The sequence below is a fragment of the Asterias amurensis genome, chromosome 7 (genome assembly GCF_032118995.1).
Source record: "Asterias amurensis chromosome 7, ASM3211899v1".
In the NCBI taxonomy this organism is placed as follows: domain Eukaryota; kingdom Metazoa; phylum Echinodermata; class Asteroidea; order Forcipulatida; family Asteriidae; genus Asterias; species Asterias amurensis.
The window spans coordinates 12,470,168-12,495,323 of NC_092654.1; the positions used below are offsets into that span (position 1 = coordinate 12,470,168).

At 39.0% G+C, this 25,156-nt stretch overlaps 1 protein-coding gene across 3 annotated transcripts in view; it reads left to right on the top strand.

The window, feature by feature from the left end:
* Positions 1 to 25,156, top strand: part of LOC139939492 (uncharacterized) — a 180,274-nt gene that overhangs the window by 93,262 nt on the left and 61,856 nt on the right. For all 3 annotated transcript variants that reach the window (XM_071935452.1, XM_071935453.1, XM_071935454.1), the window contains 7 exons: positions 5,565 to 5,665; positions 8,981 to 9,950; positions 14,901 to 14,984; positions 18,427 to 18,563; positions 19,932 to 20,069; positions 22,715 to 22,857; positions 23,314 to 25,055. In XM_071935452.1, coding sequence (XP_071791553.1) covers positions 5,565 to 5,665; positions 8,981 to 9,950; positions 14,901 to 14,984; positions 18,427 to 18,563; positions 19,932 to 20,069; positions 22,715 to 22,857; positions 23,314 to 25,055 — 3,315 coding nt within the window. The remainder of the gene's footprint in view (positions 1 to 5,564; positions 5,666 to 8,980; positions 9,951 to 14,900; positions 14,985 to 18,426; positions 18,564 to 19,931; positions 20,070 to 22,714; positions 22,858 to 23,313; positions 25,056 to 25,156) is intronic.

Here is a 25,156-nt window from a genome sequence, read left to right on the forward strand (position 1 = left end):
CAGCATCTTATGTGAGAACGTTCATAAACCTGTACCTGTAATGCAAGTGATTGTAAGTAGGCATTCGAACAAGATATGATTTATTTGTTTACATTTGGTGTTGACTTTGGAATTATTTACTGTTCGCTCTTACATTATTTGTATGATCGGGATCCACACTCCCCATGTGTATAACCATAGAGCATCGGCTCTATGATATAACCCAGGAGGATGTTATAAGGTCGGGATCGACTTCATCGCCTTCTTCTCTCATCTCTGTCGATTGGAGATTTCCACTCCTCTGATATGTAGGTAAATCGTTTTGTCCTTTTACCCTTGTTGACTGTTGGCAATGAGGTAAGACGTCACGTATTGATGCTTGTGAGAGAAATTTTTATCATACTTGTAGTACACATGACATTATGCATTGATCGCAACGCAGATGGAATGACAGCATCTTTAACATTCAATGACCCATTCATTGGTCTGTTGGGAACATACCTCTACCCATAATGCTTGTGATTGTAAGTAGGCATTTGAACAAAATATGATATGTTTGTTTATGTGTGGTGTTGCCTTTGGAGTTATTTGTTTGCTCTTCCATTGATTACTACTCGCCTCTGACCATGTGATTGAACACATTGTAATTATATAGTGGTGACTTTGGATTGTAATTGGTTGTATTTGTTTGTACTTTGTATTTATATACTGGTTAAAATCAGCTCAGCATGAAAGTTGTCTTCAGTTGAAGAACCACTAAAAACATACAATTATTTAATGAAACACTATTAACAGTATATGTACAGTACAACTTACACTGTGACCTTATAATGTATAAAATGGACTCATATTGACTATCTCCCTCTGGAATGAAATGAATCGATTTTTATCTTTTTAAAAAATAATTTTACCAGTATTTGTGATCCCTTTTGAAAATATTTCCCAAATTCATCTTGTACACTACACATATGTAGTGTATACACAATTATGCATGATCAGTGAACGATTTCCCTGGAATAGTATATAGCTAGATGACTACACAAACTGTACCAGTTGCTACTGAAAAATCATCATTTTCTACTCAATGTGAGCATTCAGTGGGAAAAAAAAAAAATTTGGTCCAAACATTTTTCTATCGTTCCCTGTTGATGATGAATAAATAATTAGAGAACCAGTTTCTTGTAACCTTATTGACCTCTGAGGCATGTTCTTTCATTTTTCTATGAGGAACTTCCATTAGAATATTGATGGATTAAAGGGGCACCAAGGCCATAACAAAGACAGTGGAGACAATGACCAACATTGCCTCGTTGAAATTCCTAGCCTAATTGGTTGCTCACATTAACAGGCATGTTATTTTCTCCCAACTTTAGTCTGATTTCCGATTTCTTGTTTTGCCCTTTGAAAAATTCCGCTCATGAGCAATAAGGTGAGCAATGTACTAAAAATAATTCCTACTTTTTTTATTATCCAAGGCCCAGTATTGTGCCTACATTAAAATGTAGAAATATTCTATCAATTATTTTCCCTTGTGCAGCTGATTTCATTTGTGTTTTTGTCCCAACATTTTGAAAGCCAGCCACAGATGTTTTTTTTCTGTTCGTGTGTCAAAGATTAAAATATTTATAAGTTATGACCCTACTGGAGCCATTGTATTCATGCCCTACTTGGTTTAATGAACTCATGTGTTCCTTGTCACACATCATTGATTATCCATCGAAAAACACATCAGATTTGTGTCCTGAAATTCCGCCTTTTTATTCTGAAACACATTAAATCCACCCTTCTTGATTTATTGATACGTGTGAGCCAAATTAGAAAAAAATCTTTAAACTTATCTTGTGAAATGACTGACCTGCCCCGAAGGCAAGTGAGTTAATATTTTACATTTGGTGAACGGGTTTACCGCTGCCAAACGTGTAGTGTGTACACACGCATAACAGCCACTAGCACCAGGGATTTGTGTATGTATTCATACATGTAGCTCATAGCCATTAAACCCTGTATTTTTGTTGCATATTTTATCACTAGGCTATTACATTATTGATTGGTCCTGCCTTAACATTGTGCACATCTGCCTTGTGGTGTTATGATGCCCCATTTCTCTCCCGACACCAAAGGGCAACCCCTTCAGGTCCTGTTTTTTTTTTTTTACTGATTCAGAATAGTGCATTTTGTATACAATATTTCAATCATGTTTAAAAATTCTGAATTACAAATTCATTTCACTTTAGGTGGTATATCCATGTATGTAAATGGCCATTGAGAAAAGTGCATATTTTTTATATTCAGTATTTTGTTTTGAATTCTCAAACCATTTCAGTCAATTACCAATTTGTTTAATTTAGGTGATATTCAAACGGGCATTGAGAAAAGTGCATTTATATTCAATATTTTGTTTAGGAATTCTCAATCTGTTTCAGTCAGTTACAATTTGTTTCATTTGAGGTGATATTCAAACAGGTTTTGAGAAAAGTGCATTTTATTCAATATATTTTTTTAAATCCGAATCAATTTCAGGCTATAATTATCAATTCATTTCTTTTTTGGTGGTACCGTGCAGAAATGGGCAATGACTACTTAATGTACAGGAAATTTGTACGAAAATGTTCAATGAGCATTTTGAGCCAATCTTCGCTGACTACAAGAAAATTATTTTTAAATAAAAAAAACGTAAAAAAGAATGAAATTTTTTTATTGCCTTGCATTGGTGTTTAAGCGAAGTTTGATGTTTTGAATCTGCAATATTGTGACAGCTCAGAATCGAAAGTTATTCAGTTTTGTATAAATAATTGGTTTTACTGTAGCCTCAAATAGATTCAGGAAATCTATTTTCATCTGATATGCTGTCAGAACCAGCCAATTGAAAAATTCCCCAAATCATTTTTTCTAAATTTAACTAACAATTGGCACGTATACATGCATTTCCCCATCCTGTCAATGCAAAAGAATGGTCTCTCCTAAAGTGGCCTACATATGTTACGCATGAGTCTGAAATTGTTACAATAGCATACAGTGTATCTCACTTAAAAAGGCCAGGGGTCGATTTCACAAAGAGTTAGGACTAGTCCTAACTTAGGACTACAAAAACGTATGGCTAGTCCTAAGTTAGGACGAGTAACTCGTCCTAACTCAAGATAAGACTAGTCTTAACTCTTTGTGAAATCTACCCCAGATATACACACAAATCCAGTACATGTATGCGCCAAGATATAATTTTGCACGGAGCATTTTCATGCAAGATACAACATTTTTTCCTTAACTGAGATGCAATGCTGCACATTGTGTGATGATATGAAACTGCTCAAAATCCCCCCCAAAAACAAAGCCCATACTTTCATTGTTTTCACTAGAGCATGACAATGAACATGAAATGTTAGAAGGTTTGTTTGAATGGTTTGAGTTTTTATCTAGAGAATGGATATCAATAGAATACATGTACCCGTGTGCACTCAGCTTAGAAACAACTTCTGTAGTTTTATGTCAAATGTAGTGGTCTCCCTTTAAAAAATGCTAAACTGTTTGGCCCTGACGTAAATTCGGTAATAAGATGCAACTCTTACCGATGAAGTCATACTCCATCTGATGGTCTCATCATTCACAGGCCCTTGAGGAGAATAATTTAGAAGGGGGTAACGATGAAATAGTTTAGAATCCAATGTCTGGGTATGTTATCAGCGCCTAAAGATCCTGGCTGTCAGAATCGTTCAGTAACCTTTTCCCAAACGTGAATGACTCCAGCCTCTCTTGAGCCCTTTGGCTTTTTCTTCAGTCTGATAAGCAGTCGCTGGTTTGTTACCCTGCAGGTTTTTCTTTTCTCTTACAACAATTCTGAAATATTATTTGGTTTTCTTTCTATAAGCTCCCTTCTTGAGCCCCTCTTCTTACCTTGACATCGGCATTGCTCTTCTCTACAGTCTTCCTAAGAACCAGATTTTCCGTCTTCAAAACTCTGGAGCCTGCATTGTGACACTGTCTAGAAAATCCTGACTATCCGAATCGCCCCCATTCTGAAACAATGGTTCCCTATCTCTCAACAAATCATCTTCAAGCTGATGCTCAATGTCCACAAAGACCTTTTTCGTACTTTGTGGACAATGAGCGAGAGCCTTGCCGTTAAAACGGCAAGGCTCTCCACTGTATCTCAAAACTACTGTAAGTTTATACGTACTTCGTCAAGGAATCTTTGATCCAGTTCCATGCTTCTCCTCAGAGAACCCAAGTCTCGGCTCTCATGGGGCGACATGTCTTTTTCTTTAGCTACACACCACTCATCTGGAACTCTCTACTTATCTTAATTCTTGTCTTTGTTCCACAAAATTCAAATCTCTTCTCATAAGTTTTTAAGAACTAATTTTCGTGCGTCTGTTTTCTTTTGTTTGTTTTTTTGTTTTACTGCGCCTTGAACACCCAGCAGGTTGGACATGTGCACATAATACAAGTACATAACTCTTATTCTGTTCCACTGTTATCCAACCAACCTCTCTATTTTCTCTTTTCCTTCCTATCTCCTTCCCCACCTTTCTATACGGTCTAGTTAGCAGCAGTTGTCAATATTCAGAAATGTTAAAGTGATTTCCAATTTCAGCTACCCCACCTTCCCTTTCTCATTTCCCCTGCCCTTCCCAACCTTCCTTCCTCTGCCCTTTAGATCCTACTTCATGTTGTGTCTTTGCTATGGTCTGATGAATAGTCACATTGATATCAGGGCCCAATTTCATGGCTCTGCCTACCGCCGAATTCTGCGCTTACAATCATCATCTCCGCTTACAATCATCATCTCCGCTTACTGTGCAAGCGCCAAATTTCTGCCCTGCACTTACGATCCCCATTCTCCACTTACAATTTCCACCTTATAGCTTTGTAAGCGTAGACTGCCTAGTACGAGAAGTTACTACGCGCACAAGTAAAGATCCTTCTTCCAAAAGGGCCAATTACGATAAGCAGAGCTGAAAATACTTTCAAAAATTGAGTCGGGCACCAGCCACAACAATGCAAACTTAATCGTAATTGGGCTGGTAACCTGACTCTGCTAAGCAATCCTATTCTGTCAGCCTGTGCTTAGCAAGTTGTTGTGCTTACAGGCTTACTCTGAAATTAGGCCCTGAATGGCTTCTGTATCTGCTACTTAGTAAAGTTTTCCCTTTGGTTTCCATTTTGAGCTGCTCTCTACCTCCTCCTTAACATTTCCTCCCCCTCCCCAACCAAGTTTTTCCTCATCTTCTTTCTTCTTGCTCTACTTTTTACGGACATCCCTCACTTCCCAAAATTGACAAATATTAGAATAAATATTATTTGAAACTCTTCATTCTCTTCTCTCCAATGTGTTTTTGGCTAGTACAGTGATGAAGTTCACTTTTCTAAGAGTTCTTGGCTTCGCACCGATGTAAATTAAATGGAAATGAAATACAATCTTAATGTCAGACAATTGTACAGGTTTGATACGTATTAATTATTTGATGTGTTCTTCATTCTTGTGCAATTAGTTCATTATCTCTTTGCAAAGCAGATTTTAACAAAAAGAAGGAGTAAGAACAGTTGGTACAAGTTTTATCATTACATTTTGTTTTTTGTTTTTCTTTTAGCCCCATCCACAGGAGATCAGAAGATTTGTCATCGGATCCATCAATCAAGTCAAATACCTCCAGCAAAGTCCACAGAGGGAAAGGCAGAACTGTCCGCCCAGGTAATATACAAGACTAACAGTTCATATTAAGTCAAGCCATTCATGTAATATAGTTTAAAAAAAATTAGTTTAAGACTACTTTAAAGACGCACTTATTTAGCATTTAATTCATCCATTTCAATTGTTACCTAGTACATCTTCTGTTTGTATTCTGTTGTGTTTTTCAGTGTTAAGAGTTTTGTGTTCATCAGCAGAAAAAGCTGCAGCCAGATTTAAAAAATGATTATAAAGGGGATTATTCCATGTTGTGAAATGTGAGGGCAATGTAGCCCTTAAGTTACCAAACAACAGTGACCCTAAAAATGTATTTCTTGAAATGCTGTCTATTTTGAGAGATATTTCAAACATTAAAAAACTTCAGCATACCAATGTTTATAAAATGAGAAAGTAGAACTAGCTATTGCAAAGTGCTTTAAAACCCAAAGGAGCTACATGTATGGTATATATTACACCATAAATAGTAAATAGCCTAGTTTCCACTCTATTCAATTCAATTCAATTCAATTCATTAATTATTAAAAATATCACAAAATACACGACAGAAGTTAAAAAGACTTAAATTGGCGTGTTTACATTCATTATTGTTAAAAATTACAAAAAACAACAAACTCTGACTTAAAAGAAGAGGAGAAAAGCTCAAGGCATGAATGCACAAAACAAAACAAAATATATAAAAATTTGATTAAATTTGATAAAAATTTGATAAAACTGATAATTCATTATTATTAAAAGTTACAAAAGACAACAAACTCTGACTTTTTTCAAATTTGAAAAAAATTGGATAAAACTTAACCCAACTGGAGTAAGCTTCCTCGAAACCTTCAAAAAAGACTATGCTACAGTCGAACCATTAGGGCATTAACTAATGTTGACTGTTCTAAAATGTTAACGGGTCTTAAGGTGTGCTTATTGATGTGAGACAAATGGAATTCAGCACGAAAGTACTGCTACAGTTCCGACAAACTTGTTGAAGTTCACTGTTGTGAAAGATTTGCATGTGTATCCCCCAATTATTGAATAAACACAAATTAATGCCAATGGGATCACGGCTTAGTCAAGCTTACGACACATTCCTCCATCATGGTTATGAAAACAAATTTGTTGTAGTTTACTGTTGCAAAAGATATACATGCATGTATCCCAATGATTAAACACAAACTATAATGAGAATGAGATCACGGCTTAGTCAAGCTTACGACACATTCCTCCATCATGGTTATGAAAAAAAATTGTTGTAGTTTACTGTTGCAAAAGATATACATGCATGTATCCCAATGATTAAACACAAACTAATGCGAATGAGATCACGGCTTAGTCAAGCTTACAATACATTTACCCATCATGGTTATGGAGAAGTGTAGGTTGAGCTGGAGGGGCGACGGTGTAAAACCTACTAAGATCCACTTCTCCCGAGGGTCTCCGGTATTGACAGAGGCTGTATTAACACACACCTCTAGGTCGGAAGGCGCCAGCACGCTTTTCATCACGTAGAGTGATTCCAAATTGAGTTGCCTAGATAATTGTGGTGGAAGGTGTAAGGTCTCGAGTCTGGCTTGGAAGGTTCCCGGGGGAACACTGGGGAAAAGTAAGGAAGAGCTAATCCTTTAGCAGACTTGCTGTTCACCTTAAACATACACAGTGTTGGAGTTAAATGTTCTCTAACTAAAATAAAAACTGCCTCATGTACTAACGTACATGATAATATTGTACTGAAACATCAATGAACACCCCTGCATTGAGGGCCGCTGCAAGCATTTAATGACATACATACTTTAAAGACACTGGACACTATTGGTAATAGTCGAAGACCAGTCTTCTCACTTTGCGTATCTCAACATTAGGCATAAAATAACAAACCTGTGAAAATGTGACCTCAATTGGTCGTCAAAGTTTTGAAATATTAATGAAAGGAAAAACACTCTTGTCACACAAAGTTGTGTACTTTCAGATGCTTGATTTCGAGACCTCAAATTCTAAATCTGAGGTCTCAAAATCATTTTGTGTATCTCAACATTATGCATAAAATAACAAACCTGTGAAAACTTGAGCTCAATTGGTCGTCAAAGTTTTGAAATATTAATGAAAGGAAAAACACTCTTGTCACACAAAGTTGTGTACTTTCAGATGCTTGATTTCGAGACCTCAAATTCTAAATCTGAGGTCTCAAAATCATTTTGTGTATCTCAACATTATGCATAAAATAACAAACCTGTGAAAACTTGAGCTCAATTGGTCATCAAAGTTTTGAAATATTAATGAAAGGAAAAACACTCTTGTCACACAAAGTTGTGTACTTTCAGATGCTTGATTTCGAGACCTCAAGTTCTAAATCTGAGGTCTCAAAATCATTTTGTGTATCTCAACATTATGCATAAAATAACAAACCTGTGAAAACTTGAGCTCAATTGGTCGTCAAAGTTTTGAAATATTAATGAAAGGAAAAGTACCCTTGTCACACAAAGTTGTGTACTTTCAGATGCTTGATTTCGAGACCTCAAATTCTAAATCTGAGGTCTCAAAATCAAATTCGTGGAAAATTACTTCTTTCTCAAAAACTACTTCAGAGGGAGCCGTTTCTCACAATGTTTTATACCATCAACCTCTCCCCATTACTGGTTACCAAGTAAAATTGTATGCTAATAGTTATCTTGAGTAATTACCAATAGTGTCCACTGCCTTTAATATTCTCATATTTTCATTGGCTTTACCTCATTGTTCACACCGATCTCAATTGAATGATATCCTAAGCTGGACCATACCACAGATCTTAGAGGGGTCGGTGATTGTGCTAGGAGGGGAATGATAAAACACTGCATCGACCTTTGTGTTCAAAAATCGGTTTGTCAACTGTCAGTAGTGGATGAAACAAAATTATATAACTTCATTCATTACAAAAATAGACAAGCTTAACATTACCCAGGCATTACCTCCTTATTTAGATTAGATAAGATTTGATTTGATTATTTTATTTTTATTTATTCATGTTAACATGAAAAGTGTTTCCACAGTCATAAAAAAACCACATGAAAAACAGCCACAACATACAAACAACACACATAAATCATAGACTTAAGAAATGCTGAAAAATGCTAAAAAAACTGTGCTGTGTAGATGCATTCACTGTATGAACATGATACCATATTGCATCCAAAACCAAGGTGAATGATATTAAATGGTCAAACAGTTGGAGGGTTGACTGTGTACTGTGTAGATGCATTCAGCATCATATTGCAGGCTGTCATGGTGCATACAATTCAAGAGGACGACTGAAACTCACACATAAATTTATTTTATTTTAATTTCTTCCCATTACAGTCGCCAAACTCAGGGAAAAATATAGCAGCAACCAGACGAGGAAGTCGGAAACCTCTGCTGAAAAGATCCGAAAATTCATTGAAAAGAAGGACTCCTTCAATAGTTCAGATTCTGAAGATCAAGGACAACCCCAAACTAAAGAAACTGGAATGTCAGGACGATCACGACTCACAAGAAATGGCACTCCTCAAGATGTGTCCAGCTCTAGGAAAACTAGCGGTTACACAGCACGCAGCACCGCGGAGACGTCAAGGCATACGCGGAGAGGTGCCACCGACTCGGCTGGATATGGGAACGTAGAAAAAAAGGCAAAAGAAGGAACTGGTACGGCTGATTCTTTGGCGTCCCGGTGCACCAGACCTCCGAGACACGACAAGGATAAAGTGGACAGCATCAGGGATGAATACCTTGGTCGGAAGGCATCCAACGGTGATGTTACGAGAGTACCTGTTTATACCCGCACCCGGGCGTCTACCACCCTAGGTGATACCAGAAGTGAGAATCCAGCATCGACGTCTGCGACGGAGAGCTTGTCCCGCGCTCGTAGCAACTCTGAATCATCAGAGGATCCGGAAACACGAAAGGCTCGGATCGCAAAATATAAAGAGCAGAGGAGACGAGAGCTCGCTGATAAGTACGGCCTGAAAGACAGTGGCTCGGCAGCCACGAGTAGTGATAGTGATCCGTCCGTCTCAAGACCAAGGCGAGACCGGAGAGGGAAAGACGACGATTCAGGTGTGCCATCCTACTCACCAAGAAGGCAAACAAATGACGACGTGAAGACAACTAGACGAGATGTGCAGAGGTCGTCGCTGGATTCGCCGACGCAGACGTTGAGTCCCAGGTCCCCAAGGAGAACAAGCGGAAGTCAACCAGACTACCAGCCACTGACGAAGGATGCTCTGCAAGCGGCTGAGGGTGGAATGAGATATCGGTCTGACAGCTTCAGCTCAACCTCTTCAGACACAAGGTATGGGGATTAAAGGCAGTGGACACTATTGGTGTTTTTTCTTTCATTGTTATCTTGCAACTTCGATGACCGATTGAGCTCAAATTTCACAGGTTGGTTATTTTGTGCATATGTTGAGATACAGCAAGGGAGAAGACTGGTCTTTGACCATTACCAATAGTGTCCACTGCCTTTAAAGGATTGGGGTACCGTACTTTTTATAGGACGCAAAACACAATGTCCACAGATTTACGCTAAACTTATGTAGGTACACAGTTTGAAGATATTGATGGTAGAAAGCTTCCCTCAGAATATTACTTGCTGAGGTGCTGTAGTTTTTGAGAGATGAGTTAAACAATGTCACAAAAATATGTCCGTACGTATACATGCTAAAATAATTTTCGAGTAACAGAAGAAAAAAATAGACCATGGCTGGCATTTGTTAGTAACTTGTTTCTGCAAATTGAATTTAGTTGAAAGAATTTCATTTTTTTCACCGAATGTTTGTTCCAAAAGATAACACCAATTCATCAATCCATGTAGAAAACAACAGCAACTTGGGGCTGAATATCAGTTTTCTAAAATCTGTTTTAAGTTTTTTGTTTTTCAACTGAACTGATTTATCACTGTGAAAATTCCATCACTAGGAGGGTGGGGAAAAAAATTATCAAAAAAGGAAAATAAATAATTATCTCAAATAAGTTGATATGCACTCTGAAGCTATTATTTAATCCGTGTCATGTGGATTTTACAGTTTGTTTGGGGTTCATTAATCTACACGCACCACAGTGGCTGGAACTATAAACAGACTGGGAGTACGTGTGTTACCGCACCTAGAAAATGACCAAGCCTGTACAAACACTGGGTTAAAGGGATAGTACAATATCAGTCTTTGCCAGAGTATAATCAAAATCATAGCTGTTATGCAACCTCTTTTTCTAAACCAACCTGCAAACTTGGCTTTTAAAACTAAGAGAAAATGTTACTTGTGAGGCAAGAAAGATACATGTATGACACATCCAGCGCCATAACAAGGATAACATTTTACGTACTTGTGTTGGGGTGAACCATTTTTTCCATGGGGGCACGCACTTCTTGCCAAGTTTCATTTTGCTTTTTTTCCCTAACAAAAACACCTTTTCGGTTTTTTATTTTTTTATGAATTAATTATAAATAGCTTAGTGACACTACTCAAAATTTTAATGGAAGGGTATACATTTGGTAATATCTCTAAATATTAATGACCATCTAAACTTCTTTTGTAAGAAGCACTGCAGCTGCTGTTGACATGTGACACTTTGAGAAGCCATTCCCTTCATAGAAATGTGGTTTTATATAGAGAGAAATTCAAAAACATTTCAATCTGAGAATGTTTATCTCTGCATGAAACGATGTTCTGTAAGTGTATTCTAAATACGGATTCCTGTATGAACAAAACTGCTCCCAATCGCCCCTCAACACTACCACAACAGTTTTAAAATTCACAGGTATGCTTTACCTTTAACATTCACGATAAGAGCCCTGAATTAGTCAGAATAATATGGCAAATTATTATCTACACCTTGTATGTTTTAATCTTGACACCTGCGCAAGATAAAAGACAAATAGCCCTCTCGTACATGTTCATAGTTCAAATCCACAACCTATTTTGTCATGGTGGAGTGGCGGCTATCGCAAGACATCAATATCCAAATGCACCCTTCCAGCTTGTCACTCCAAAATGACAACAATAGCATTCCGCACACATGCTGAAAAAAAAATTAAAAGCTAAGTACAGTACCCGGATCTCAGGCAAAAGTTAAAAATTTTACAAGCGCGCGTGTGAAAATTGTATGTTTACTCAAAACTTACTACACACTACAAGTGCAGTTTGGCACGTCGGTGACGCAGTGGTCGCGTAGGTGGTGTGGCATGTTTGTCTGTGGGTCTCAACCGAAAGTGTTAGATTTTACTAATGCGCGCGTATGTCTGAATTGTCTGACCCGCGACTAATACACCACTAGTGCAGTGTGGGGGTCCATGACACAGTTATTGCATAGGTGGTGCGGCATATTTGAGTGAAAGCCGATGATTTTAAGCAAAAGTGCATTGATATTGCGGGTTGCTGTTGACCATGTGAGGTTATAGTAGTTTCCATGGAGACTGTTCCTACATTAATTGTGCATCTGCCCTTTTATTCCTCCGTCATGCTTCACACTTTTTTTGTGTGTGAATAGGCTCAGGTGGCACGACCAATATGTAGCTAATTACTAAATGCGAATGGTTTATTTTATGACTGGGGTAGCATAAAATGACAGGCTAAAAACTACAATTTTTTAAATATGGCCAGTCCTCATGAAACAATTTGCAGTTAATGTATTTATGTATAAAAGAAGCCAGGAAGATTGGAAAAACAAATCTCAACATATGTAATAGATGCTGAATCGTTGTGGTACTCGCTGTAAAATAAAGGACTCAAACTGCCTCTAGCTACCGGGCAACCTCGGTAGTCTACATGTAGTTGGTAAGACACTGCTCTAGAATTGCAAAGGTTGTTGGTTCCAATCCCACCGGAGTAATATATGCATATGATTTTTTGCACAGAGCTCGGGAAAGTACTGAGTATACAGTGCTAACATCAGTGTATAAACCGTGGGCAAAACCAAAATTAACTAACTTTATCCCGATACAAATTTCCATCTGTTATATTTTCATGGTCAATATTTTTTGAAGTAATTACTTAAGCTTAACCCTCACTAGGACAAACCTTTAATGCAAGCCTAATTATTAATTTTTCCGACATTTTGACAAAATTTACTCGCACAACATACCTTTAAAGGAAATTGGGAACGGTTGGTGCGTGTGGGAGCTGGTCCAATTTCAGTTTACACAATCGCTTCTGTAAGCCAAGTATGGTGAAAGTGCCCTAACGTAGTGGGGGATCAATCACATTTGATCCATTTTTTATCAACCATCACAAAAAAATGAGTGATTTGCCAAATTTGTGAGCGAGCAAAACTGAATCCATAGGGAATATCATTTTCTAAGTTGAGCGACTGTGGTGTCAAAACACATTTATCTGTTTATTTGGTCGGCGATGCGGGATAGTTAAGTTTTATTGGTAGGGAAAATAGGTTTTTTAAAGCCAGTGGACACTATTGGTAATTGTCAACGACCAGTCTCCTCACTTGCTGTATCCCAATAATATGCATAAAATAACAAACCTGTGAAAATTTTAGCTTGATTGGTCGTCGGAGTTGCGAGATAACTAAGAAAGAAAAAAACACCATTGTCACAAGAAGTTGTGTGCTTTCAGATGCTTGATTTCGAGACCTCACATTCTAAACTTGAGGTATCAAAATCAAATTTTTATGGAAAATTACTTCTTTCTCGAAAACTACTTCACTTCAGAGGGAGCCGTTTCTCACAATGTTTTAGACTACCCATCTCTCCCCATTACTCGTTACCAAGTAAGGTTTTATGCTAAAAACTATTTTGAGTAATTACCAATAGTGTCCACTGCCTTTAATGTAAATTCCTACATGTTCCATCTGTCAGTGTTGGTTTCACTCCTCACCAAGGTTTGATATGTTTCTTGCTGCTGTTGGAAAGGAAAACATATCAAAGATTGGAATTGTTCTTTTATTTATTTATTTGTTTTTAATGGTAAGTGTAGAACTTTACTTAGTTGAATAAATTGACGATAACAAATGTTTTGCCTTTAAAATTCTATTTTTTTAGGCCCCTGGCATGCTAGGGGACTATCGGTCATGGAATTAGGGAAAATTTGTATGTTTTTAAGGACTGTGAGTCTTCCATGATTAGTGGGGCGGATAGAAGAAATATTTAGGGGGAATTGTGCCTTTGATGATACATGCGTTGAATTTGGCGCACAGTCATGAGAAAGATATTTAGCAGAATATCGGTAGAAAAACAAGCATTTTGAAACGTTTTCAAAATGGCTGCCACTGCTTGTTATTCTACCCGTATTACTGGTAGTTCAAAGGACAAATCTGCGAATGGCCCTGGCACCAAATATCTTTCTCATGACATCCTCAGGGATGAGATTGTTCAGTCTTTTGGCTGAATTCAGTCTTTTTATGTCGGCCTGGTAAAGAAAATCAGACAATATTGTTGTCCACAAATAAATAAATCCTGCTCATTGGTCTACTTCTCTAGTGCTTTGGATACTGTTTCCAAAAGCTCCTTGGAATCTATAACCCCAGGGGTTGCCAAACGGTAGAAATGCCATCATTTCAACATACCTTTGAATTTGTATCCAAGTTTCAGACTTTTTCGTTAGTAATGACTCTCACCCCTTCATCCTCTGACTACATGTGCTAAATCCTATGCTTGTAATATCAAAGGCACCATCCAAAGACCTACCTGCCATACAGTATGAACATGCTAGCCATTTTCATCTAGAAACTGATTACTTGTTTTACGGCAAGGCTTTTTGACCCCACTATACATCTGAACAGCTTCAAGTTTACACTCCATCAAGGAATCTTCGATCAAGTTCCATGCTTCTCCTCATTGAACCCAAGTCTCGACACTCATGGGGTGACAGGTCTTTTTCTTCAGCTGCGCCACACATCTGGAACTCTCTACCACTTAATCTTGTCTTTGTACCACAAAATTCAAATCTCTCCTCAAAACTTATCTTACATGAATGTCACAGGTTTTCAAGAATTAATTTAGTTGTGTCTGTTTTTCTTTTGTTTTTTGGGTTTTACTGCGCCTTGAACACCCAGCAGGGTGGATACGTGCGCATTACAAGTCTTATTATTATTATTATTATTATTATGAAATTTGAAATTGGACTTCAATCCTATCATTTTTTACATGATTTTGATCCATCTTGAGAGTATACTCATCCCTTTAAAGACTGTTTTAACAAATATTTATCCTCGTCATATAAAAACATACAGCTCCTTGACTTTGAGTCTTACTCCCTCCTTCCTTCTTTCTGTTCCTCCTGTGTGTTACTAGAGCGCGTAAGGACTCAGTGATATCAGTTGAGACTCAGCAACTCGTGGACACGCTTGAAGCATCGCGAGCTGCTCGTAGAGAGAGGTACGTATAAATCATTGTTTGTTTCCAACTTCTTGTGGTCAAACCAGCCCCTACCCTCCAACCCCGCCCTCTAACCCTAACCCTAACTGTAATGAGCAATAGAGAACTTGGCAAATTTTCATAGAGCTGCTAAACACAAAAAATTGCTAAGCATTCCTTCCCCAATAAAAACAGGATGTCCAGGCAAATTTCCATTTGTTGCATAGTGCTTGTTACTGGTATACAGCTTTTGTTTGCTTATCCTGAAAATCACATGGAAATTTGGTTGGTAAACCTGTTTTTATCAAGGAAGAAATTTCATGCTAAGCAAATTGTTTGTGCTTAGCAGCTCTATGAAATTGGGCCCTGTTGATAGTATAAAACAGTGTGAGAAATGACTCCCTCTGAAGCAACATATTTTTGAAAGTGAGGTAATTTCTCACTTAAATATTTGAATCTCAGAAAGACTTTTGACCTGAAGCCGTTCTCAGGCATCTGAAAGCACAAAAGCTTGTGCAACGGGGGTGTTTTTTCTTTCAGTATTTTCTTGAAGGCATCTAAAAGCACAGAAATTGGTGCAACAAGGGTGTTTTTTCTCGCAACTTTGACGACCAATTGAGCCCAAATTTGTACAGGTTTGTTTTTCTATGCATATGTTGGGATACACTAAGTGAGAATACTGGTTTTTAACAGTGTTCAGTGCCTTTAAAGACGGCTTTGACAGCACTTAATGGGACGTGACATCATGAGGAAATAATCATCCAAGCCGACTACCGGGGAAGTTATCCTTGATATGGTGTACAATGGTGGATTTTTTTGCAAATTGTCAACAGGAGACCAGCTGGATGACAGGAAAACTAGCAGGATGGCAAATTGGAGGTCTCTTTTATTCACACTGCAAGGTCGTGCATCTATAATGCAGATGTTCAAAGCTAGATTTATTGCATCTCCTGGACAGATTCCAACACTCATCAAATTATACTAAATAGCATTTTACAAAGTGCTGCACGAAATTGGACAGGGATTTTTCAAAAGCGAAAGAAGTGTACCAGCTTTTGGTTTGAATCTTCTTTCAACTCATTTTCTGCAATCCGCTCAAAACAAAGTTCCTTGCAATGGAGTGAGACCTTGATCAGGGTGTAGCATCTGGTTTCCCGTACAACATGGTCATGGTGATTATAGTTCTTACTGTCTACCTAAGTACGAAGTGTGACTAGCTTTCCAGGCTACCAAGAACCAAGTTTGACTAGCCTGCTAAGCTACCTAACCACTCAGGTGGAATAGCCGTGCGGCTACACAGCACCCTAGTGTGATTCACTTGCCAGGCTACACCTAGCTAAGAGCTAAGTCTGACTAGCCCACCAGGCTACCTAAGGGCCAAGTTTGAGCAGCCCGCCGGGCTGAGAGCCAAATTTGACCAGCCTGCCAGTCTATCAAGAGCCAAGGTTGACTAGCCTGCTGAGCTACCTAGCAGCCATTGTGGACTTGCTTGCCGGGCTACCTAAAAAAGTGCTTAGTTTGACTAGCTTGGCGGCTATCTAAAGAGCCAAATTTGACTACTTGCCCACCTAGCTACATGTACGTAGGAGCTAAGTGTGGTTTGCTCGTCAGGCCATCTGGAGCCACGTACATGTACCTAGCCCGCCAGGCTGTCTGTAAGACAAGTTTGACTAGCCCACAGCTTCCTGACTAGTGTTTGCACATCGGGCAGCGACTAAAATTGAGCTCAACAGAGTAGTGCTTACACACAAAATCACTTACATGTAACAAGCATATTGTGTGTGTTATGAGGGCAAAGCTATTAAATTTTCTCCTGTCAGATTGTTTTAATGAGCAGTATTCCCTATGAGGCAGCTCTGTGAGTCCGAGATCTGGGCTGGAGTGTGCTTATTTAGTTTCGTTGACAGGCTCTGTAACCTTTTTACTGTATATGGTCAACATAGCTCTCTGTTATTCATTTTAGAATTCCTGCATGTCCGTCTTTCTAGTCAATAGTTCTTTATTCTTATTTCATTTAGTGATGTTGCATTTGTCTGTCAATACCAAGTCATTGTTTATTATTGATGAGTGAATTTGTTTAACCTTTGGGTTGCATCTTTTACAGGATAAAGCACACATCATTAAAACATTCTTTTAAGGAACTATCAATTATTTTGAATTGTGCCACCCCCCCCCCTTATTTGCTTACATGTTCTTTCATTCATCCATTAATGCATTCATTCAAATCACGGCGTTAACAGAATTGGAAGTAAATTTACAAAAACATTTGTTTTTAAATTGAAGACTGCGTAACAGCAAAGAGTTCAAAACATTTCAAAAAATTTAGTTTATTTATAGATTTCATGACATTAATCAAATTGTTGAGCATAGAAATTTGAAACCGCAGCAACCATTGACTGTCTCCACAATGACATTATTTATCATTTGTGAAGTGCATTTACCAAGATTAAGTCGCCCATTTTTAACTTTCAAAACAACTTTACCGGTACTTTAAATCTACCTTCTAACAGCAGTCCCAACCCAGTCCGACTATACCATGTACTTCCTCCACATAGTTGGAATAGTTTTATTCAAAGTGCAGATTTGAAATGATAGAAATGCCTTGTGCTATTATATGTAAAGTGCATGGGCAACTTTTTTTCTGGAAATGTCCAGAAAAAAAGTTGCCCATTTAAACTTTTGATCAAACCTTACTTGTTAATCTACCCATTTCTCCAACCATCTTTTCTTCCATTTACTTTCCCCACATAGTTTGAATAGTTTCCTTCAGAGTGCAGGCATAGAAATATTTCTCTGCTTGGCGGCTCTTTCAGTCAATTACACAATGCAGACGTCCAGGTTTTGATAAATTGATTCTGTTACACATCATCTGTCCTGATGCATACCAAGCTCATCTTCTTCAGTGTATAGTGCTATAAAAAAAAATAGTTATTAATAGTGCAGGCCTGTATGCTTCGTTTTTGAAAGGGCAAGGGCACAAGGCATTTTCTTCTTGGTAAAGGGCACCATACTATGAAATTGAAAAGTTCTACTGTAGCATTTCAAGGGCACCAAGGCAGCACCATGCATGGGCATGGATGCAATCGCCTTTGTTGCCTCTGTGGAGTATCGGGCCTTATAGTGGCCATTTATTGTGCCCAGTCTAAAAGACACTCCTGGTGCAGGAGAGATGCAGAAAGAGGTGGGCCTGCAATAAGTAGATGATACATTTATAAACATTTAACGATTTTGAGGGGTTAAGATACATGAAAAGTTGTTGTTGTTGTTGTTGTTGTTTTTTTTTTTCAAAAAGATTGAAGGAGTAGCCAGCGTTCAGGAGGCTTCAGTCAGTAGTTTTTATAATATACTATAGATTTATCTCATTACACGTCATCTTGAATTGCTTATACTTTTAGCTCTGTTTGTTGCATCTGAATAAGAACTGACCTTTTGTTTTATCTTTTCATGATTGTTTGTTTTTCAGAATGAGAAGAACGGTATCTGATGTGTCCATGGACGTAACAGAGAGGATCATTGCGAAGCACAAAGCGAGGAAAGGTAGCATTGATGGCATAGACAACGAGGTGTTCAACAGTATTAGCCCTTCACCAAAAAAGACTGGTGAGTGGCTCTTGGAGTGAACTGTATGAGTTATATTCTTTACACTCCCTGCAGTGGTGTAAGTGGAGCTTCGTGTTGAAGTATTAGACCGATTGTTTTACATGTTAAGGTTTAAAAGGTGCTGGGGCTCAATATGCAGTCAATCAAACCAGGAACTTCGGGGTGAACCCCTTCGTTACTGATAAGTACACTGGGTTCTTTCATGGGCATTCACACACCTTGGATATGTGGCTTTTATTTTGTCCCATCCGATGGACAAAGCTGTGGTTAAAGGAACACGTTGCGTTGGATCGGACGAGTTGGTCTATAAAAAGCGTTTGTTACCCATTTTTTAATAAAATGCATATGGTTGGAAAGATGTAAAAGTAGAATACAATGATCCACACAAGTTTGTCTCGAAATTGCGTGGTTTTCTTTTTACTGTGGGAACTAACACGGTCGGCCATTTATGGGAGTCAAAATTTTGACTCCCATAAATGGCCGACCGTGTTGGTCCACGAGGTAAAAGGAAAACCGTGCAATTTCGAGGCATGTTTGTGTGGATCATTGTATTCTACTTTTACAACATCTTTCTACCCATATGCATTTTTAAAAAACGGTTACAAACGCTTTTCAAATACCAACTCGACAAATCAAAGGCAACGTGTTCCTTTAAGTGTCACTTATCACAACTGGGACTCGAACCCCACTCTGCTGATCAGAAACATCATAGCTCTAGTTCGATGCTATAACCTGCTCAACCATGACACGTCGGTATGTCCACAACCTTTGTGTGATTTTGTTTTTTTCTCCTAGCCTAGTTTGTTTTGATTTTGTGCCAACAGAGGGCGATGTTCAGATAGTTAAAAACACTTTCAGAAATTATGAATAAGGACTTAACAAATTCTGGTCCTGTTCAGGAAACTGACTCACTAAACATTGGTTTAAACCTACATGTAGTCAAAATTGTTTATAAATAGAGAGCAAACAAACGCACATATTACTTTATACACACACACACAAACGTGATCCCGTTAAGAATCCCTGTGTATACAAATGTGAGATTTTGGAGTTAGTCATTACTCGTTTCCGCCGGGGAGTTCCAGGGTATGCTTTTGGTAATCCAAGCATGTCTCTGTTGATCGTGGGAGTGGGGTCAGAACAATCAGAGCGGTAGTGGACCTCAGGTCAGTTTAATCCCAGTGACCTTCCTGACTTTGAGGTGTCAAGTCAAGGGGAGGAACTAGGGGCGTTTTAGGAACTCATGTCTCAGTTAATTCTCCAGCGACCGGCCTCGCCCATGGGTCTCACTCTCTGCATTCGCACAGGGAGGCGTCTACCAGGTGAGATTTCAACACTCTCTTATCTTTTACTTTTTCACACCTACAGCTCCGGAGGAAACCAGAACCCCCGAGGGCGCTCCGGCGGCACGCATTAGTGATTCTGATTCTTATGGGTCGACGACGACAACTTCCGGTGAAAGATTGCGATCTTTGAGTGAACCTATCGATCCTGCAACCGGGAAGAGTAAGCTTGAGAATTGGGGCAAACATCTTCAAATGATTTGCCTTTCCTCAAAACTTTATTTCCTTTGTAATGATGTAGAATTTGAAGACACTCAAGTTATCCATGCTTGTTCCTATTACTATTAATGCAATAGAAATACACCCAATATAAAAGTGCATGAATTCTCTCTGGCTAAACAATTAACAATTGACTCTTGTTGTTTTCTCTTAAAATACAACCATCAAAGATTTTTTTTACATTTTGTGTTTATTTACAGTATGTTTGATGAAAACTAGAGAATATGTGATGGGCACTGTGAAAATGAGTCACAAGGGGGAAAGTTACCTCATTGGGTTTTATACATTGCTGAAAAAGAGCATAGAACAAGCTTCATTTTGACATATCTTACACACTTGTATGATGTTTGGTTCAAAAGTTAGGACCTTTTGAAAAAAAACAATACTGGGGAAACGGCCCAAGGGATGAAAAAAAATAATATGTTTTATCCACCTTTATCGGTCAAAGACAAAGTTTCTATTTAAGAAAATTTGAAAATATAGACCCTGAAGAAGCATAAAAACCACATAAAAAAAAAACTAAAAAAACAAACAATGTTTGTTCCCACCCTCCCATCACTCAAAAGCCCTGTACTGTAAAGTGGGTTGTGCGACAAGCGTCTCATTTTTGCAGAGCCCCGTCACATCTAATATATACATGCCCCAAAAATGGTATCCATTACTTTTATTACAAAAACTGAATTGGTGTACTAGGGTAATGCTGTTAGCGATTGTTTTGGCAGATACTTGGATTTGAAATGCATTTGAACTTGATAAGAAATTAACTTTTACTTTGAAACAACAAAACATGCACTGAGAGAATGAAACTACATTCATAAATACCTCAGACAGTTTTGGTATTCCTATTGGTGGAGAGCGCATCAGGTGGGTGTGTATAAACCTTTGTTTATGACCAGTAAAAAGTGTTGAAACATGGGCGTGACACGCGAGCTTGCCTGTGCTTATACGACAGTTTCTTCATTCCTATTGGTCAAGAGCAACGGCCGGGACACCTGTGCCACATCAAGCGATACGTGCGACGCGCACAACATTCCCTTATAAGGAGTTGTTTACCCAAGGGCGGCGGAGGGCCTTACCATTTCATAGCTGGAGTGGTGTTGTGTTGAAAGGAATCATGGAACAATTATAATTTTTGCATTTATTTTACTTTTTGACCAAAAGTGTTGATGTTTTTTGACCGAAAGTGTATTTATCAATGGGAATCAAGGTGTGTTGAATCGGTTTTCAACTAGTGGTTTAAACCCGCCAAAGCCTGGTTCTTGATAATTTACCTCGACTTCGTCTCGTTAAAATTATCAAGAACCAGGCCTCGTTGGGATTAAACGACTAGTTGAAAACCTCTTCACCACACATTGATTCCCTTATTTTGAATGGGAATTGCAGTGATTTACTTTGAGATGCTTTGTCCAAAAAATATAAATTGCACTACCAACCTTGAGGTTTCATCACCTTCCTGAAAACTGCTTTGCGAATCTCATTCATGCATTTCACCATGGGCAGACAGTATTTTTTGATCAGACAAATTGTAATCGTTTAGAGTTGAATATTTCAGTTTAGTCAGAGTTGGAATAGCTCACAGGGGAATCGTGTGTCTAGCATTTCCTTTCAAAGGATGCAATTGCCACTTGGAATTAATTTTGACTGGTCCTAGGTGTTTTAAAAAAATCCTTTCAAGCACCATTACTTAAGTGATACATTGATCATTGGACACATACATTTATCTACCAGTACCAGCTAATCCACCTATCAGACGCTCGAACTGTATACAAAACCTATAACCTACTTCCAGTTTTTTTTATTGCACACTGCATATTGTGAGTGTCAATGAGTCACGCTCCGTATACGGACAGTGCAAAAATTACATTCTAAACTTTGTGCGCGTGTATGCCGTTTGTTGCGAAATAACGTTCTGAAATATTAAACTTTGCCCATTGCATGTGAGACTGGAAGATTAGTACCACAAGGTGTCCTTGTTTTTGTTTAAATCAGGGTCAAGTTCACCTCTCAGAGCACCTGTCCATGTGTCTATGATACATTTGACATATGAACTCATCATTTGCACTAGATGAAAGCAAGACAGTGACTAACAATTCCATCAAAGAAAATCAAGTTGTATGTGTAATATGTAATCTGACGTCTTCACTTCTAAACCACAGTGAAATCTGTCACACTTCAAATTCCACCTGTCTTTGCCAGGCTTGAAGAGCTCAGCCTCACTTTTCGGAAACTCATTGTTGAACTCTAGCATTTACAGTGGTTGGCTTATAATAACTTTAGAAATTCTGACCAGTTGTCAACTATTAAATGTCGCACTAACCGTTACAAGACCAGTACAATTCCATCCTTGGTTAATCTTATTATCCACAAACAAAAGCTTGTATTTTGCTGTCCTTGTTTTTAAACTGTTTTTGTTGTACAATGTTTTCCTGATCTGGTGAGGGACAGTATACTGGGATAAGTTTGTCTTTTTGTGTAATTCTGGGTCATTTGCCCTTATCTTGGGGGACACATCCATAAAAATGGAAATGAAATGAAATGAAAAGAGGTTTAGAAGTAAGTGATAAAACTGAACAATAATTTATTTCTCAGGGAGAACTTCTTTAGAAGATTACAAGCCGCCATCAGATAGAGGGACCAGCACAAAACAGTCACGATCTCGTAGTAGAAGGCAGAACGTCGCCATCACAGCAGCACAGATTAAAGAAGCCCACGCTATCGGTCAAAAACTTGTGGTAAGTTCTGCCTTCAATGACCTTACTATAATACTTAAAATAACTAGTTCTTATACTATTATTGACTGGCAATGAGGTAACTTGTGTTTGTCTATTTCCCTAGGACCAGGGCCGAGGGAAATAGGCCCCTCTTTTGGTCACTCACAGGCCCCAAGGGGAATAGACGTTTACACTAGTTATCGAATTATGCCAGTCAATATGTGTTTTAAACACAGCTCGGTCTTATATGTGAAAAAAGAACAGAAATCTGGAAAAGAAAGGAAGTTTTGTAGTTTCTGTTCACGGTTCAAGTCAAGAGAGGGGCGCTTTAACCGGGCACTATTTTCAAAGACTAGTGCCCGCCCGGGAACTAGTTCCTGCAAAACACGCGCCCGTGATCACTAGACCATAAATGACTCGGGTGTGTCTCTTTTATGAGTTTTCATTGATAAGTGACCCCTGTTTAATTTTGTGCAGGAGAGGAAGCTTTCCATTACCGAGAGTTCTCAACCTTCGACCTCCCCATCGGCCTCTGACCTCAGCGACACAGCCAGGAAAGAACCAACTCGTGCCATGCCATCAGTGTCTTCACAAGATGTCACACCGGTCGAGGAGATTCAACAGGTAACGGCCGCCAAGAATGAGGAGAAGACCCCGTCGTCCAGGGATTCCTCCAGGTCGAGAATCCCCACCAAGGTGGAAGTCATTCCAACGGAGCGGGACTCCAAAGTTTCCAGAAAAACTGAAACTGTTCAAGTCGAGAGCACTCCAGTGAAGAAACTCCCCTTGGACAGTACTGAACAAGTTTCAACAAAAGCCGTGCCTGAGAACTTGTCGAATGTCGATTCTGGAAAGGTCAGTCCAAAGAAAATTTCAAAGAGGCCTACTCCAAGAGTTACATCTCCAACTAAGCTTGAGTCTCCAAGAGGTTTATCTAAAGAGAAGAAATTACAAGAGAAGAGGTCATCAAACAGGTCACCAGAAAAGACATCAAAGGCAAGTGTCTCAAATAGCGATTCTGACAATTCTTCTCCGAGCAAGGTTCGTCTCAAACGCCCGGAAATTCCTCAAGTTTTGAATGAGTCTCGCAAAAGGCGCAACTCTAACGAGAGTAGCTCATCTTTGAGCGATGGCACCATGTCACCCACTCACCGCATTGCCAAGACGAAGAGTTCAGACAGTGACTCGAGGGCATCTCCAACTTTGCAAAGACAACCCCGAAAGGTCACTGAGTCGCGAATTCACGAACTTGCAAAACCAAAGAAAGTTGAGATCAAGAAGGATTCGGCTCGGAATGGGGATGTGAAAAAAACAGAGAGAAAGACCCCGACATCACCTGAGAAAAAGATCAAAAGTATTACCTCTCATTCTAGAACTGAGAATGGAGGCATTGGGGACAAGGGTAGAGGAAGGGACAGTCCAAAGCTAAAAGAACCCGCTGTGAGTGTGAAAGCAAAAGTAACTCAAAAACCACCCCAAACTAAGGACAAAGCAACCCCTCCAGTCAAAGCCAAAACGAATGGAGTTACTTCTGCCAAACCTACTACAACATCTAAGACAGAAACCCCTACTGCAAAACCTACCACTACAACGAAGACAGAAACCCCTACTACAAAACCTACCACTACAACGAAGACAGAGACCTCTACTGCCAAACCTACCACCACAGCAAAGACAGAAACCCCTACTGCCAAACCGACCACCACACCGAAGACAGAAACCCCTACTGCCAAACCGACCACCCCAACAAAGACTAAAGAATCTAAGATCGGAAGTAAGATCGGAAGTAAGATTGGAAGTAAAATAGGTCAGGGGAAAATCACCTGCCGGCCGCCGTCGCCAGAGGTGAAAGACATTGTCACTAAACCTCCACCGAGCTCTCCTAAGAGTTCCAGGCCCAAAGAGCAGATACCAGAGAAGAATGATGTGAAGAGGCTTTCCTTGGCAACGAAAGACAAGGAGCTGATCGCCATCATGAGAGCTCGTGCCTTGAGCCTTCAAAGTGACGGCAGTGAAGAGGAAGAGAGAGTGGACGAGGATGCTAACAAGAAACCAGAGGATGTCCTTAAGGTACCCGTTGCCCAGAGACTGGTGACCTTTCAGACGGGTGACAAGCTGGACAGCAAACCTCCGAAGCCACCGACATCGCCGAGCTCTCCTCGATCTCCTAGGTCTCCCAGTAGGACATCTCAGATTCAAGCAGACTCGGGTTCTCCACGGTAAGTTTGCAGTTTTGAGTTTGTCCTTTATTTTAAGGGTTTGGGTACTTTTTGTTTTCCAACAAAAGTAGGGACAGATAATTTTTCCAGATTTGGATTGC